Below are 18,225 nucleotides of genomic sequence, written 5' to 3'. Positions count from 1 at the left end.
CGCGAGCCGCAGCCACCTCACGTGGGGCCGCACGCAGCCGGGGCGGCGGCCAATAGCCGGTGCCCGCGGCCACGCTCGCGCAGGGGGCCACGGGCGCCCCTGCCTCGAAGCGCTTCCCCGGGCGCTCCGCCCCCGCGGCCTCACAAACATCGCGAGAGCAGGCGGCTTCCCTCACCGGCTACTTCCGCCCTCTCCGCAAAGCCTCGCGAGATCTCGCGTCCTTTTCTCCGCTGCGCCACGGCGGCTCTCGCGAGAGCTGGGGCCGCCCCGCCCGGGCCCGCTCCCCGGCCCCCCGCTCCCCTCCCCGCAGAGCTAATATGGTCGCCAGCGATGGACCCTGTCAGGCCAGGTCAGTGCGAGCGGGCCCGTCGCCGCCCGCCGGGCTGCCTCCGGCCTCGGGGGCCGCCGCTGCCCCACCCGGCGGGACCCCCGCGGCCTGGGGCCATCGTCTCGCCCCCCCCGCACCAGGCCGGCGGCGGAGCGGCGCCGGGCCGGCCGGAGCGCGGCCCCCGGTGGTGTGAGGCGGCGGGCGGCCGTTCACGGCTCCTGCCTCGCTGTCCCCTCCCTCCCGGCGCCGTTGCGCGACTGCCGGCCGCCCTTTGTGCGGGAGCGCTGCCCGGGCCCGCGGCGGGCGGCCCCCCCCGCTGCTCTGGGGCACCCGCCGCCCCCCGCCCGGGCCCGTTACCGCCCCCGGCGGCGGCTGCCCCCGCCGCGGGAGGCGCTTTGTTCTCGGCGGCGGTGGGGCCGGCTTCGCGGCCCGCCCGCTCGCCGGCGGCTGCCCGGGGCGCCTGGCCGCGGCTGTAAGCCGGTCCCGCCGGGCCTCCCGTTATTCCTGACGACCATTTTTGTCCCTCTCTCCGTTCCCTCTGCCGCAGACGCTGCGGCGAGCGAGGGATGTCGTGCCCGTCAAGGTGGCTGCTCGTTGGGCTGAGGCCTAAGCGGTACTCGCCTTAATTTGGGGGGTCATGTTAATTGTTCGGATGGTCAAGTGACGCAGTTCTTGTTAGCTGTTGACGATGTAGCATTTGCTTTGCAGTGAAAGTGTAACTGTAGTGTATTAAGATCAAAGCAAACAAAGGGTAAGTGTTCTGCTGCAGAGCCATCGTTTGGTGTTTGTGCTCACAGGAGCAGCTCAGTGATGTCAGAACTGACACTGTTTCCCCCTCGGTTTGTCATCCAGATTTTATTCCCTTAAACTTTTACTATATGAAGTCCTTTAGGCCTGAGGGAGTATATCATTATCCCTTTAGTTTGCTAGCAATTGAATTAAAACCTTCTTTTTATGAACCACTGCTTTTCTTCTCGAGAAGTTATTTGTTTTCTCCACCTAATAGCTCTTATGAGGTTTATTTTTGTCTCTTGTTTGCTTGTCATTAGCCTAACACTTAATGCTTTATGCTTTCTACTATATTAAGACCTGCATCTCTTATCTGAGTTGGTGAGGTGCATTTATCCTGTTTTGTAGATGGTAAACTGAGACAATAAAGGTCAAATGTATTCAGGTGTGTAACTATGCTGATTACTTGCATGACCTGTATATACCTAGTATTATACTTTTAAAATTCATCTTAGTCATACATCTACATCATTAGGTGTCTCAATCCATGTAGAAACCTTTCCATATTATGATTTACTTACAGTCCTAGAGGAACGTTATTTTTGGTAAAATCAGAAATAAAAAGCTGTTCTTATCAGTCCTTTACCACTGCTTAAACCTTCCATTCTTTTATGGCTGTAACTTTTTGTTGTTTTTTGCCCCAGGAAGCCCTTACCAGCCCGTAATTGAAGCTTTAGGAAACTATCCACAGAAGAAGTTCTACAATGTTTCAAAGCTTGGAGGCGCCAAGTATGGTAATGATGCTTTTTAGTTGTTTGTAATTAGGATGGTACCAGCAGTAAACATGCACCACTTACTGCTGTAAAATGTTAGGAGATGCAGTTGTGAATACATGAATTCTCAATAGGTGTATTTGAAAGCTTGCAATTTTCCAATCTGCTATTGCTTTCTGAAGTTGGTAGGGGGTAATACTTCATGTAGCTTTTTTTTCAGTAAGGGAGAAAGTATAGGGGTTGCCGGAGCTTTCAGCAATACTCCGAATCAGAATAATTTCTCTTTGGGAAAACAAAGACGTGACGGGGAACTCCTATGTAGTGCTTCAAAAATAAATATAGTTTTCACTGTAATTTTCTACTGCTTCTTGGTCTTCTAGTTTCACCTTTGCAGCAGCTTCAGATAGTGGGTAACTGTGTGTTTACTAGAAATAGCTTCTACTGCAATTGCTACAGGAAGATGAGGTTTTGTGGTGTTCATACAATTGCTTAATCTCAGCATGTCATTAGTATGTAATAGAACACTAAGTGGTATGTGCCAAAAGGACTTTTATTGGCTCTCTGTGTCTGGGTGCCTTTTAAAAAATAAAAAGTATGTGCACATGTGATGCGGGAGGGGAATACATAGAGATGGAGAGAGCTATAGATCAGTGTCAGCTGGAATAGGCTTTACTCTTGCAGGTAATCAAAACATGCTTCCATTATTCTCTCCCTGTGCTTTCATGTTAAACTCCTAAAACACTTACCTGAGGTACATATTAAAGGTATTTGGGATTTTTTTCAATTTTGCAAGGTCTAAATTACTCTCCTATATTCACAGAATTTGTGATGTGTTTCTTGACTAAAAAATTACCAGTGGATGTTTCACTTGAAACCCATATTTGACAGCGGTAATTACTTCCTTGTTGTTCGAAGGGAAGAGAGAGGGGAGCTAGTGCACAATGGCTGCTGAAACTTTTGTGCAATGGCTGTGTGCTCTTGCAAATTTCTACTGCCTGTAACAATGAAGCTAATCTTTCAGATACACACATAAGAAGGAGGTAGAATGCTTCTGTTTGTGGCTTTCTCCAGGAGGAAGCAGTGGTGTGGTAGTAACAAAACCAGTCAGTTCTACAGCAGTTTTTTAAAAGCCTCGTGGCAGGAGTGGAAATAAAAACAGAATATACTACTTACTGTGAAGCTGTGCCATAAAGCTTGGAGCAGCAGCGGGTATTCCTGAAGATATTTGGAGAAGGAGTCTAAATAGACTAGACTAAGAGTGTCTCTGTCTTCCAATAGAAACTTCTGTGCAGAAGTTGGAAGCCTCATATTAACTACACGTTAGCAAGATATTAAATGAAATTTAGGCATGTTGTGGGACAGCACTAATAGCAAACCCAGCATCTGGAATTGCTTATTGCATTTGTTGCTAGAACATTAATTTTGGGTTTTACCTGTTTGCCCTCTGCCTTGGGGCTTCTGCCTATAATCTGACAATAAGTGCCTGTTTAAATTAATCAGATTACTAATGTAAATGTTAATTGATTTATTTGCCAATTTGCTAGGGAGAATCTGATTTTCTAGTGCTTAAAATAGTATTCGGTTATGGGGAAAACGGTAGCTAGAAAGAGCTCAGAATGATTTAGGGCAGAGGGGGCATCTGGAGATCTAGTCCAGCCTCTTGCTGGGACTAGAGCTAACTTGGAGAGCCTTTCTCAACTGAGCTCTGCAAACCTGTGAGGATGGAGATTCCCCCGCCTCTCTTGATCTGTGCTTAACCACCCTCCCTGTGAACTTATTTTGCCTTGTATCCAGTCACCATGTCCCTTCCTGCACCTTGTGAATTTTTTTGTCCTGTCACCGTGCGCTTCTGAGAAGTCAAGCCTCACCTTCTCTGCAGTTCCTATTAGGTTGTGGTAGTAATGTCTGCACTTAGCTCACTTTGCTCACCCTGAGAAGAGAATGCTAACGCAGGTCTCCCAACTGTTCCTGTGTGGCAGGTGCAGCAGCCCCATAACCATCTTAGAAGGCCCTTTGCTGGATGTGATCTCATTTCTTGAGATCTCCTGTATCCTGGGAGGCCCGAAACTACACACAATATTGCAGATTTGAGCTTGCTAGTGCCTAATAGAGAGAAGTAGGCTCTTCTCCATGGCTGATGGCCGGTAAGGAGCCCACTGGACAGTTAGATTTATCACTGTAAGGACGCACTGCCTATCATTTGTAATCCAAGAAAAAGCAAAACCATTTTCTGGTAACTTGGCTTTTAAATAAAGCGGGTGGTGGCATTACAGCTGATTACACTTGTTTTTGATGACATTCTTATATTATTTTGAGTGACTTATCTAATTAAACAACAATGGCTAATATCTGAGAAAGACACACAATGAGAACAGAGTCAGCAAATCCTATATGAATAGTTTGTGGACAAACCTCTGCATTAGGTGGAGACCACCAAATCTAACTTTTTTGTTAAAGCCTGAACTTAATTGTTTCACCCTGTTCTCTTCTTCCAACTAACTTTTTTATATTTCTCACTGTTCTTATAAAGTCACTTTCCTGCTTGAATGGTGCTGAAAAAAATGGGATTTGGGGAGAAATGTGAATTAATCTTGATTTGTTTGTTTGTTTGTTTGCAGCAAATAGTGATATCTCCTTTTTTCTCCTCCCACTTTTTTCATTCTCATTTCCAGTTCCCTATTTTTTTTTGTGCCAGAAAGCTGCTTCTAGTCCATAGCTTAATCCAGATCAGTAACAAACTAACTAAAGTCATGTGTAGTGAAATGTCATTCTTCTTTATATTTTATGAAATGTGTTTAATTTTAGGGCACATGGCAGAATAGTTTCTGGTCTTCATATCACTGTTTATTAAAAAGAAAGAAAATATTCTGTCATTGGATGCTTTTGGCTTGATATCTCAAGTAATGAAAGGGTGAAATTCACAGTTAAAATATTTTTGAATATTCTAGTTGTTGCTTTTCACCCACTCTGATCAGTAATTCCAGCTCTAGATTCCTTGCACCTCTCTCGGGCCAGCATAGCATACCTTCGTAAATGTCACTGTCTTAACACAGTGCGGTCAAGCCATTGGTATCTTCCATTCAAATCCCATATGATAACTCATCTTCGGCAACATACACATTATGCAACTCGCTCTTCCATATTGTGTAATGAAGCTCAAACCCAAAGGCAACAGGAAAAGCTGGCTCCTGTAGCTCTCATCCTTCCAATCCCTAGCAAAGTGGAATTCTTTAGAAATGTGAGGTTGTCATTTTTCAAAAACTGCGTAAGCTGAAGGTCTTGCACTAATTAAGTCAGTTACTTTGCTTTACCCTAGATACTCTGCCTTATTCCATACGAGTGTTGTTTGAATCCAGTATCCGTAACTACGATGGCTTCTTAGTGAAAGAAACAGATGCTATGAACATCTTAGACTGGAAAACAAAACAGAATAATGTCGAAGTGCCCTTCTGTCCTGCCAGAGTTGTTCTTCAAGACTTTACGTAAGTCTGTGCATGTGCGCGCCAGAAACGCTGAAATAATCTGCGTAGACTCACTGAGTTGTATGGACAATTCTTTGGCTTGAAAATAAATCGCACCTAGCCTTTTGATACTGAAGTATCTCTTCAGAAACTTGTGCGCTGCTTCTGCTATCCAGTGGATTCCTCGTGATGATTACATGCGATGCAAGGACAGGAGTTGTTCCATAGGGTACCCTGGTTTTAGCGCAGGTTGGCGAGGCTGAAGCTGTTGGCCTGCAAGGAACCCTTTACAGGATAAAAGCCAAAACACAAATGGAAGTGGTGACATTTTGGCTGTAGCCAGATGGCTGACAGTTCATTGAAATATATAGAATTCTTGCTTGAGATAACTGAAGTTTAAATATTGCTTACTCCACAAGTATATGTAATCCAATTGAATCCATAAATAATAAATATATTTAAAAAGAGGTCTCTCACGATATTAACTTCCTTTGTGATTGGAGTATGGCATAGCTAAAAGGGCAGTCCTTCAGCAATTAGCAAATATTAAGTTTCAGCTGTTTTGCTGACTCAGTAACTATATATTTATGAAGAAATGAGAAAACTAAAAAAAGGAATGGTGATCTTAATAATAAAAATGAGGTAACTTCCGCTTAGCAAGCGAAGTCAGGAAGATTTCTATAGTACTGTGTTACATAAACATTGTGTTAAGATGTATAGCACGAGCATTGTTTGCATAGCAAGGTTCTATTGTAAAGGTAATCGGTATCTAAAAATTAGTTTAGTAGTAAAGTATCATCGCACTTCAGAAGCATAGCAAGACAAAAGAGAAATGTAATTCTTTTCTTTGAGATGTTCCTGTGTTCTTGTTTGGTATGTTATTTCCAAACATGCTGTTGCTTGTTGTGAATGAGTATGAACTCCATTGACTTTTAAAAATGTTCCAAGTTCTTTACAATTTAGAGAATAGTAGGGGTTTATTATCTGAGATAGAACTTAGGTAGATCTAGACTTAAGTAAAGTTAAAATTAAAAAGAAGCTTGTATATTTTAGTGAGTTAATCTCCCATGTTGTTATGCTATTTTGTTTTCTATTTCTGTTAGTGGAATTCCAGCAATGGTGGATTTTGCTGCCATGAGGGAAGCTGTGAGAAATGCTGGAGGAGATCCTGCAAAAGTCAACCCTGCCTGCCCAACTGATCTCACTGTTGACCATTCTCTGCAGATTGATTTCAGCAAATGGTAACATACCTCTTTACCTCTTTTTTTTTTTTTTATTTTTAACCATACATTTTTGTCTGATACCGAAGTATGGATTCACTCGGGACTTGGTACCATCCCATCAAATCATTTGTCGTGTGTGGATCCCTGAAACTAGACCTGATGGTATCTGAAAGAGGGCTGGATAAAAATAGATAAAGTAACACTCTTGAAGGAGAGGATGAATGGTTGTGAGGGGTTATGGATGAAGCTGACTGACAGCCCAAATTCTGAGCAAGAGATTGCTGAAATAACTTGCTCTGTCATGGTTCCAGAAAATAATGTCTTAGACAATGAGGCAGAGGGAGTTTGTAATTTTGCTTTGCCCTGGTTTTACTGTTGATGTTAAACAAAACTTTTTTTTAAACCTGACTGCCTTGTCACAGCTCCAGAGAAATGGCTTGCAATCCTACTGGACACATTGAAAGGCTGTCATTTCAGCCCATAGCTTACGATTGATTTTTTTTTTTTTTTAATGGGCCTGGATTTTACCACAGATTAAGAAAGGCTGCATGTATTTGCAGAAAGAGAAGTGTACTTGTAGGAGTCTGGAAGAGTATTGGGACTGGAAAACTGACAGCCTGGTTTTCCTTTTCTGACAGGCAGTAACATGATGAAAACAGCCTGGGGCTGCCTTTTGCTAGAAACATAATACTGCAGAAGAGGAAAAACTTGCATCTTATTCAGTGTTTGCTGAAGTACACACTAAGTAAATAATGCAGCTCCCCTCTACCTTCTCCCTTGCCCCTCCATCATGGAGTCTTTCAAACTCACGCGGAATTGTGTAAATTGCTCAAGCTCTTTGGGAATTGTAAAAGTGCATGGGGAAAAAGCCTGTGGTCAAATGGATGTGGGTGTATGAGTCATTTCTGCAGACCTTCCAAATACATACAGGATTTTGGTGGTTAGTATTAGAAAAGTAAAGAGCAAGAAGCTACAAATCATTTGTTGTGTTGCACACGTGTTGTTTCAGTTCTGTGGTCTGTCCGTTCTTGTGTCTGGAGGGACAGCTGATTCGATTGCAATTAGGCTAGCCTAAAATTATCAGAAAGACCAAGTGTTGGCAAGAGGTCTCAACACGCTGCTTTGTAATGATAAATCCGGCTTCTGTAGTTTCGCTTTTGGAAAGCTTACGGGATCTCAGCAGCTGCTGCCCTGTGATAAGAAACCCTTTGCTACAGGATGGTTTGTGCTGCTTTTATATAGCTTCCACCTCCTGCTGCTCAGAGGCTCATGCACTGAGTTGGGGTTTAGACAAGGTATCCTCTGAGGCCATGCAGTATCCTGCAATTCGATAACTAAGTATCTTTGTGTTGCTAAAGCAGAAGAAAGCAGTGGCTTTAATTATGAATCCATGATTTGGTAAATATTGAGAGATAAAAAGCCATTCACTTTTCACAACAAGCTTTCTTTACTCAGTAGAGGGTGGCATGCTATATGGACTGTATTACGTTTCTGTCTTACTTCTGACTGACTTGAATAGTGTATAAAACTTATCAGAGCCTTTGAGAATTTGTATAAAAAGCCTAATTAAATAATAAGGTTACATTTCTTTCCTTGAGAAAACTTTGTGTGTAATCGCTGCTCTGTGGATTTAACAGAACATGTACAGCACTGTCTTCAAAAAAGAAACATGTTCAGCAAGTCCACTGCCTGGATAAGACTCTACCCACACCTTGGAAGTTTAAAACCCTGAGTTTTAGCCTTTGCAACATTGTTTATAAAGATTTATGGTCTGTTGTGAACAAATTGAAGTTGTTGTTTATCTGGTGTTACTCTAGACAATCCAGTTCTGTTCACTCACTTATTACCACACTACATTAATTAAGCTTATCCAGTGGTAGTTTACTTTGCAACAAGGTTGTAGTAAAATAACTTTTTTTTCAGATACTATTTTATAATCTGCTGAAGGGATTAAAAAAAAAACAAACAAAAAAAAACCAAACCAAAACAAAAACTAAAGAAAAGAAAAAAAGAGCAAAATTCCTAATGTCTAAATTATTCTTCTATTTAATGTTACAGTGCAATACAGAATGCTCCAAATCCTGGAGGTGGTGATTCACAGAAGCCGATGGCAAAGCTTTCTCCACTTAAAGCACAGCCTAGGAAGTTACCTTGCAGGGGTCAAACTGGCTGCAAGGGGCCGTGTAGCGCCGGAGATTCGAGTCGCAGCTCAGGACAATTTTCTGCGCAGATTGAGAACACGCCTCTCCTCTGTCCTTTCCATCTTCAGCCGGTGCCTGAGTATGAAAGCTTCCTTTTTTTAATTATTTGCACCCTTCTGTGTTGTTAAGCACTGCCTGTGACAGTTCAGAGATGTGATTTTTTTTTTTTCTAAACATCCTTCTGTACTCTTCCTCACCTGTGCCCTAGGCAGGTTTCAGCATCTAGAAGAAATGTCTGATGTAGCAGATTTGAATTAGTCTACAATAAATTTTTTTTTTACAAGGGCTTTACTAAACAGTGCAAAAGGCCAACGGTGTGACTCATGGCTGTGTTTTTTAAATTAAATTTTGAGACTTCCCTCATTTCTTTACAAGGACAATAAAGCGTAGGAGTAACCTTCTGTGTGTTACAAAGTAAACCTCAATGAATAAATCAATGAAGCATTGAGTTATTTCTAAAAGCAAATTTTAGTTTTTCTGTGAGAACTTTTCAAAAGTCTCTGGCTCTTAAAGAGCTAAGAACTAGCCTGTATGTCATCCCCCAGCTTCTACGGAATCTCACAGTCCCTCTGTCATTGAGTTGAAATTCAGTGTATGTCCTGCCTGTATGTAATGGCCTAGGGGAACCTCATCTATCTGCCTTTTCCAGATTTTCAGTATTATTAACAGATCATTGGGTACCATTCCATCTATGACAATTGCATGTAATCATTTGCCCCTTTCAGCTGCCACCTCTTTTCTCTGATAGGCTGTAGATCCCTATCTTCCTGTGATGGACAGGTATAGAACTTAAAAGCTGATCAAATCTGTATCCCACAGTGATATGATGCTGATTGCCTTGGTAATTTTATAGATAATGCCAATTTTCCTGCTCAGTAGAGGTGTAGGAATGCAGAATTAGTGATGTTTTCAGCAATATTGATGTTTCTGGCAGCAAAACAGCAGTGGTATTTATGAAGCTGCAGTGTGAATGATGACTGTCCCTCAGGGCTTTGCAAAGCAGTATAGCTGCTAACTTCTGTCACTGCAGAGGAGAAAGGGAAGGGTCACGATGTAAAATACACCTCTAGAAAACGGAGGACTTCCTTCCTTCCAGGCATAAAGCAAGCGTGTTTCCTTTCTTGTCCACCTTCTCAAAGCAGAGGTTATTCCTCTTAAATTGTGGATTACTCCTTTGTAATGAATATCAGCATCTTAATAGATAACACTTCCTAAGAAGAGAGTGTTCATTTTATGAGACTCTACTGATGAGTACTTGGGGAGAAAAAATTGTGGCTTGGAGGCAAAAAATACAGAAATGGAGGGTAGTTACAATTGCCCTGATGTTCTGCTCAGCTGCTAAAGGGCTAGCACTGAATGTGGAGGGTGGTTTTTACCTGAACTAGTGAAAATCTTGGTTCTTTACCCTGACTGAATTTTGAGGTGTGCAGCCTGTCAGACTACTGATTAGGGAAAAAAAAGCTGCTGTGTATTGTAGTACATGCTGGGAATAGATCTCCTAAAACGAGTATTTTTGAGATCAAATGCTTTCGGCAAATTACAGCTAGAATAAACATGTTCTCAAGCACAGCACAGATGAAATCAGTTATTTTTCACTGTTCACAGAAAGCTTGCTGCAAGGAAGGAATTATCTTTGTTCTAATAAACCACTTCAAATTTTGCTGCAGGCTTAAATGAGTCTTCCATCAAACAAGCAAAAATAACTTGTTCTTCTGTAATTTGAAATAAATTATGACAGTGCTTGTAAACTTTATCTTCCTAGGCCTGAGACAGTATTGAAAAATCAAGAGATGGAATTTGGCAGAAATAGAGAGAGGCTTCAGTTTTTTAAGGTATGTCTGTGTACCTGTGGGCTTTGTATTGTGTTGTGGTTTAAGAGCTTGCTCCATTTGTCTCCTGGTGTTCAGGTTTAGATGATAAATTAAGTGTAATCATTTGGAAATGTCAGACTCTCAAATCTGAATTTAATATGGGAACAGAAAATTGGCTAATAACATGGTTTATGACTTTAAATCTAAAAATTGTTAGGCAGCAGAAGTTCTAAATCTAGGTGTTGCTTAAAGGGGAGATAATTTTTCATAGTCCTAACTTGAAAAAGCTTATACTGTTTGATTTGGTTCTTATCAGTGTGAAGGCAGTGGACAAAGTAGATGTTTATGAAGCATTAGTCTTTTTAATGCTTCTTAATGAGTTCAGTGCCTTAGGTCACAATGAGTTTCTGGATAAAAGGTTCATTTAGCTGTAATTCTGTTACAAATCTGACTGAAGTTGGAAGTGTTGAACAGAAGCAGGTGTTGAGACATTGCTGCTCTGGAACTAGGCAGCAGTGCTGGTAAACTTGGTTTTAAGGGAAGCCTTGTTTGGTGAACATCGGCTTCTTTGTTGCTAGCCAGGGATCTGCAACATTGATATTTGATCTTCACCCACTAATCTGATGCAATGATCTAAAAATCTTTCCATATAAGCAGACTCGGAGATTTCTTTCTGAAAGCTGCAAATTAGCTTTTACATTATCAAAGAGGAAAGCTGCCAAGCTGAATCTTGTTACAAGTTTCCACATCAGCTTTTTTAAATCTAGCATCCTGAGTTTGTGTGTACCGAGACACTTTTCTAAATTGTGTCTTCAGTCTCATCCAGGAGTGTAAAACCTAAACTAAATTCTGCTATAAATACAAGTGCTTAGGTTCTGTTGTCTAGTCTTTGCTGTGCTTGAAATCAGTTGTGCGAGCTGGAAGGTAAGAGGCTTATCCAGCCCTGCTTTTGAAAGGTAGGCATGAATTATTGATTCAGCCTGCAGCAGGAATTGAATGAATGGGTTTGTTGATGATTAAAAATGTATAGAATCCAAGGGGATCACGTAGCCGTGTTTGACAAAGGAGCAAAAGCAAGTACTGTTTTATTGCATATTAGTTTTGTCATTTTAGTTACATTCTAAGAATTGAATATACTTTCGAAAAAACGCAACTCTCTCTTTCTCGTTTTGGAAAAATTACAGTGGAGTTCAAAGGTTTTCAAGAATATTTCCATAATTCCACCTGAGACCGGAATGGCGCACCAAGTTAACTTGGAATATTTGTCAAGAGTTGTTTTTGAAGTTAAAGATTTCCTATATCCAGACAGTGTGGTTGGCACAGATTCTCATACAACCATGGTAAATGGCTTGGGTATCTTGGGCTGGGGTAAGTATCCTAAGAATAACTTGATAGCACTTTGAAAGGCATACTAAAGCATTACTGAGAAATACTTTCTTCCCTCTGGTTATTTCTCTCAAGCATAACAAACTCCATCTTGAATTATTCTTCAGAATGATTTTTGTCTAAAAGTAATTTCAACTAACACTTCTTCCCACTGAGAAACTGCTTATTGTAATTTAAAGAGAAAATAGCCACAACCCAATTGATACTGAAATAAGTGCTGTTTGTACATGCAGTGTAAAATTTGTATGAAGGTATTTTTTCTCTTGGAAAGTTAATTTTAGATACATTTTTCTGGTTGATTGTGAAGTCTAACTTCAGCAGTAGTCTTGCTTGATTTTATTTTTCATATACAAATATTTAACAGAGAACATCTAAATTTCTTGCTGTAGCCTTTAGGCTTAATAGGAAGGGTTTTATTAGGTTTTTAGGACCTCAAAATATCTAGTGTTGGTTACTTAAACTGATGAAAAGCAACCTAATCCTCTCCTTCCAGGTGTTGGGGGGATTGAAACAGAAGCAGTGATGCTGGGGATGCCGGTTACTCTCACTTTGCCTGAGGTGGTTGGGTGTGAACTGACCGGCGCAGCCAGCCCGCTTGCTACATCCATAGATATTGTTCTGAGCATTACAAAGGTAAGTTAGTTTTCAAACAAAGCAAAGTTTGTTGCAAGTTCTATCAGTGGTGTTTGAGAACTGAATTAAATGCTGGGAGTATTTTTAGTATACCTTTAATCATGGCAGTGCAGAAAGATACAAATAATCTCTAACCATTTTTATTTAATAGTCCTCCAAAGTAGTGTGGTTTTCTTCCTCTCTAGTGGTTTATTTACAGGTCTTCTTTCGCTAAAAAATAATTTAAAAAAAAAGTATGTGTATAGGGTTGGAGGCAGGGGCAAGAAGCCCTGTTTTCCATTTTCCTCCTGCTGACAGCATGTAGGCTTCTTCTCCAGCTCAAACTTTTTCTGGATACCCTTTTTCTTGTAAAATACTCCTGCAAGACACAAGGCCTGTCTATGGTTGTGAGCTGGTATAACTCAAGAATATATTTTCTGAAGACAGGGTTTTGCCAGGGTGGCACAAACTGTCCCTGTTGTAGTGTAGGTGAAGAGCTAGCGTCAGAGCATTGAAGAGCTGTGATTGCTTTGAAAATACTTTCTTCTTTCTGGCATGATGCTTTAAGAAGCGTGTATCTGTTCTGGATTAGGAAATCTGAAGAACTCAGTTGGAGATGGAGGTGCAGTTTATTATGTCAACTTCCAGTGTAGATTTTTAGAACCCAGTATGTTAATGGGGCTTGGGTTTGGGTTTTTTTGTGTGTTTTTTTTTTTTCCCCAGACATGGGCCTTAAGGTTTCAGCTTTTTGTTTCAAGTGTTCATGACTTGCCAGCTGTGAATTGTTGCAAGAAACATTGCTTGCATTGTACCTCTTAACATAACAAATGTTGTTGTTGTGCGTTCTTTTAAACAGCATCTTAGGCAAGCTGATGTTGCTGGAAAATTTGTTGAGTTTTTTGGGAGTGGAGTTTCCCAGCTGTCTGTAGCAGACCGAACCACAATAGCAAATATGTGTCCTGAATATGGTGCTATTCTGAGCTTTTTCCCTGTTGATAATGTGACACTGAAGCACTTAAAGCATACAGGTAAAGATGAAATTAAAATAGCGATTCGTTGTAATAGTATTTTAGATATGTGGCGATACTTTTTTTGCTTGAAACTCCATAGTTCTTAAACTGATTTTCTGCAGAGTTCTGACTTGGGTTTGATGTATAAAATTGTGCTGTACAGTAGCAGGCTGTGTCCTGGGATACACTTGGCTACAACTTTTTGTCCTGTAGAATCTCATGCACCTGAGCAATACCTGCCACAGGAAATGTACCATATATGTTTACTGTTGGCTGGTTTTGTGGGATGCTTAGTATGTGCCATTTGGGCCAGAGTTACTTACCTGCTTTATTGGCACAGATGTTTTCTTGTGGCCTGTTTTGTCTCCGTGTATGCCATGTATTTAAGCGAGGCTGTAGTTCTTGCATGCATAACACTGGCATGTGGATAGGTGACTTGCCCTTGAGGTTTGTGTCCGGTCTGGTTCATTTGTCTAACGCCTGATTTACTGAGATCATGTTGCTTTTCAACATCCAGAGTCCTTGTTTTTGAAAGCATAGGTAAACCTTTAAAAGAAAAGTATTAAGAAAATTCTCACTTATATTTTGAAAAGCATATGGAATATGAGTCTTCTCAGTATGAAATGCATCCCTTAACCACCTGTAGATTCCCTACAAAATGAAAATCTACGATGGTTGCTAGAAATAAGTGAAACTGCAAAACAAATCCCAACATGTTTCTGAATTTTTTCACAATGATTTTTTTTTTTCCCCTTTGAAGAGCATTATTTTGCTGATGTTTCAAGCTAAGCTAGAAGGATGTCAATTCCTTATCAAGCTACTGCAAATAGAGAAAGCCACAGGGTAACATATCAAAAAAAGCTCATTCACATTAGTGAGCCTTTCTCACACTGAAATCTGTCACTTAAATACAAGTTAAACATTTTAAATTTAATAACAAACATATTTTGTCTGGTCAGTGCAGAGCAAATGAAACATTTTCTAACAGTAGCGAGTAATACTGGCTGTTATCAACTAAGCACATGATCTGTATTAAACAAGTAAATCTTAATAGAGAAAAGCTTTATGAACTTCAGGGACAAATCTGTAAATTTAATTAGAGTTACAACTGCTAGAGTTGGAACAGCTTATTTTGTTCCTTGATACAAGAAGGAAAGTTAAGCTAATTAAAAAAAAAAAAAAAAAGTATTTAAACTCATGTATCATTCCTGAACAGCTCCAGGAGGTTGGGGTATGGAAGTGGTGTGCCTCGAAAAAAATAACTTTGCATGTTCAAGGATAAATTTTGTATGCTTGAAACATTGTTAATTTCTGAGAATTGTGTGTTTTGTTTTGTTTATTTTTTTAATGTGACTTTTCTCTTGTTTGAAATAACCTTCCTAAGGTTTTGACAAGGCCAAGCTTGAGGTCATGGAAGCGTATCTTAAAGCTGTGAAGTTATTTAGAAATGATGAGAGTTCTTCCAGAGAACCAGAGTATTCCCAGGTATGCTTGAAATTAGTTGTTTCTCTATGTTTGACTCTCATAATAAATAACTACTGCTGATTTAACAATTTTGTCTCCTGCTGTAATTTTCATTGCTTTGATAACATTTGCATTTATTAACTCACAATTTTGAGAAGCAGAGTTTGTTTGCAAAATATAGAGGGTGTGGGGGAAAGAAGGGAAGGACAATAATGTTCAGGTCAACTCACATACTGAATTTCTGCCACTCCCGAGTGATCAGGTAAGTCTTATGGAGGGTAGAAAAGTTAGGGGTAGTGTTAAAGCATGTGGAATAAGATGAATCACCTTTCATAGTGGGCAGTCTTGAAAATAGAAGCCCAGAGTTTTAATGTCTCGGAACATTCAGATTTTAAACAAAAGAGGTCCTGGATGTCTCAAGAGTATATTCAGTGTAATGTTGGGCTGGGATTGATAATGCATGCTTTTTCTTTGTTTCATTGGTTTTTGTTTTTGTTTTTAGGTAGTGCAAATTAGTCTAAGTTCTATAATTCCATATGTCAGTGGCCCCAAGAGGTCCCAAGATAGAGTGGCTGTTAATAACATGAAAAGTGACTTCCAAGCCTGCCTAAATGAAAAGGTTTGTACAACTGATGTACTTTGCAAAAGGTACTTCCTATAATCTACGTGAATAAATGTTACTTATTCCTTGCATACCTGCTGAGCCCTCCTTATTACTATATAAACAGCTTATCCAATGATATTGTTTTCTTGCTTGACAAGTGTCCTGAGGATAGTCGCTCGTCAGTCATGGGTGTGTTTGTCAGGAACATGAACTTCTAAAAATCCTTACGTTCACAGTTTAGATTGCTTGGGAGGAAAAACTTGAAGTTAAGTGATAAATAGCATAAGCTCAGGAAACACTTTCTCATTTTCAGAGTGTTTTTTTTTTTTTAAACAGCTGTATTTTACTTAATTTCCAAAACAGAATTACCATGAGAAAAGAAAACTCATCATATCTTAAAGGAGGTGCAGAAAGACTTCCAAGATTTGTAGCTAATCAGTGTTCTGGGTTCTTAACTTAGCAAGTGATTTTTTCCTTGCAGCTTAACTTGACTTCACAGAGGAAACATTTTTACTCTGAAGGTGATATTTTTGGTTAGGAATACGCATAGGTATCTAAGAATGCAGCTAATACAGGAATGAATCTTCATTTTTAGTGTTTATCATTAAAGTTGAGGACTGGCAGGAATATTAGAAACAATTACACTTAGACACTCTGTAAAAATTCTTTCTGTTGGTTTTAGCATTTCTGGCTTGCAGTGAGGTGTATGCTACAGAGTGATCAGTTCTGCTAGAGACAGAAATTGTAACTGATCATGGATCACAGAGTGGTTGATGTTGAAAGGGACCTCTGGAGGGTGACTGAGCGCTGAAGAGCTGGAGGGTGTGAAATGTTAATGGACCTAGTCTGCTCTTAGTTATGATCCTCTTCCAGTGAGAATCTTGGATATGCTTCTAATTCAGCAACAAGTATTGTATAGAATTAGACATGTACTTGTAAGGGATTGCTCTTTCATGTATAGCAGGAAATGAGCGTGGGATCAACCATGCTTTTTGACTGGCATTTGTTCACAATTGTTGCGAAGTTCAAGCAATTATGAAGAAAGAAGGATGTAGATATGGAGAGAGGCATGGTCTGAGGGCTGCTTTTAAAATCTGTTTAAGGGTTCCTAATGGGACAGCTGAGTATTAATTTAAAATGAGGGTTCACCTGGTCTTGCTCTAATGTCATGCTTTCTGTACTATAATGGCTGCTAACGTGTTTTTGTCATCTAGGCTGGTGTTAAAGGGTTTCAGATTGCAGTTGAGAAACAGAATGACATTGTACCTGTTCAGTATGAAGGAAACGAATACAAGCTATCTCATGGCTGCATTGTCATTGCTGCAGTAATCAGCTGTACAAATAATTGTAATCCATCTGTCATGCTTGCTGCAGGTATGTTGTGACTAGTGACAACTAACTTGATCTTAATGGCGCTCCCATATTTACGCGGACTTTAACCTTCACTTCCGTAGATTCTTTATAATGACTTGACCTAAAGGTTTGAAACTGTAAACTTTTAGCCTTAAACTTGTTGTGTGTTCTGGAGGTTATATAATGACAGTTACTTTTTAATAATACAATCTCAAAATTTGTGTCATAAAGCAGTATGAATGATGGTAATTACGAAATATTTACATTTGGTAGTATTTCAGCAAGTACCCAGTTTTAGGGCTCTCTTCAGATGGACGCACATAGCGACACAACTGATGCAGGAGGTGGGCTTTAGCTTTGACTCCGTCCTGGATGACTGTAGCCTGAACTGCAGTCAGCTGCAGAGTCCGGAAAGAAAATCCGTATTGCTGAACAATTGTTCTGTGCTTTAGCCACTGGTTAAGGAGTATGTGCTGTACCTTCACAAGCTGCATACAGTTTTCCCAGAACAGTTAATCCTCTCTCAGACCTTGCTTTCTACTTTTGAGGTCCTCTATGGCCAAGGCAAGCTTCCCTTTGAGGCTGTGGCCTGTGCCAGAAGAAGAATAAATGAATTTGCACTGTCAGCTAAAACATGGGAAAGAGATTTTTCTTATAGAAAAGAAAATGGGCATCTACATTATAGGACTAGGAACAGAAACCTGAATGGTGTTGTTATAAGTTAAACTTTATTCAAGCAAGTAGTTGCTTTCATGATTTAATAAACTGAAGGTCTACTCGTTGTCTGGGTTTTTTTATGCTTAATTTAACTAAGGTAGCATCATATAGATGTTATTTTAAGGGATATACAAAACATAAGCTGTCTCTCTTTTTCTGGCAGGACTCCTGGCCAAAAAAGCTGTTGAAGCTGGCCTAGTGGTTAAGCCCTACATAAGAACAAGTTTATCGCCGGGCAGTGGAATGGTTACACATTACCTCAGTTCAAGTGGCGTATTACCATACCTCAGTAAGCTTGGGTAGGTTGTGACTCTGACTTCATTTGTTGTTTTAGGAAAATAGCACACAGGGGTTTTCGACAGGTTGATAAGTATGGTTGCTCTTCATTTTGGGCTGGCTAGCTCTTAACTTACTAGATTGTCTTTTAACTACTTGCTGACTTAAAGTTGCAGCTTACTCCATTTTATTGCCACCTTACAAGTTACTGTGTGTAGATCTCTACCTCATCTGAGCTCTGGTTTTTTGGTAGTGATCTACGAATTATAAGTGTCTT

At 40.3% G+C, this 18,225-nt stretch overlaps 1 protein-coding gene across 3 annotated transcripts in view; it reads left to right on the top strand.

Moving 5' to 3' along the window:
- Window positions 1-203: 203 nt before the first annotated feature.
- Window positions 204-18,225, top strand: part of IREB2 (iron responsive element binding protein 2) — a 28,023-nt gene continuing 10,001 nt past the window's right edge. For 2 of the 3 annotated variants that reach the window (XR_014229178.1, XM_082321565.1), the window contains exons 1-13: window positions 204-349; window positions 1,762-1,851; window positions 5,147-5,312; window positions 6,395-6,532; window positions 8,573-8,794; window positions 10,478-10,547; window positions 11,711-11,894; window positions 12,406-12,545; window positions 13,381-13,552; window positions 14,919-15,019; window positions 15,501-15,617; window positions 16,817-16,976; window positions 17,836-17,971. Coding sequence is in view for 2 of the 3 variants with exons in the window: in XM_082321565.1 (XP_082177691.1) it covers window positions 331-349; window positions 1,762-1,851; window positions 5,147-5,312; window positions 6,395-6,532; window positions 8,573-8,794; window positions 10,478-10,547; window positions 11,711-11,894; window positions 12,406-12,545; window positions 13,381-13,552; window positions 14,919-15,019; window positions 15,501-15,617; window positions 16,817-16,976; window positions 17,836-17,971 (1,715 nt within the window). In the remaining variant the exon portion in view is untranslated. Of the gene's footprint in view, window positions 350-777; window positions 1,080-1,761; window positions 1,852-3,809; window positions 3,975-5,146; window positions 5,313-6,394; window positions 6,533-8,572; window positions 8,795-10,477; window positions 10,548-11,710; window positions 11,895-12,405; window positions 12,546-13,380; window positions 13,553-14,918; window positions 15,020-15,500; window positions 15,618-16,816; window positions 16,977-17,835; window positions 17,972-18,225 lie in introns of those variants that run through there. The other variant, XM_082321566.1, reaches the window with a different exon arrangement.

The sequence above is a fragment of the Platalea leucorodia genome (genome assembly GCF_965183815.1).
Source record: "Platalea leucorodia genome assembly, chromosome: 9".
Taxonomy (NCBI): domain Eukaryota; kingdom Metazoa; phylum Chordata; class Aves; order Pelecaniformes; family Threskiornithidae; genus Platalea; species Platalea leucorodia.
The sequence above is the reverse complement of the archived record's forward strand: the minus strand, read 5'-3'. Positions and strand labels throughout refer to the sequence as shown.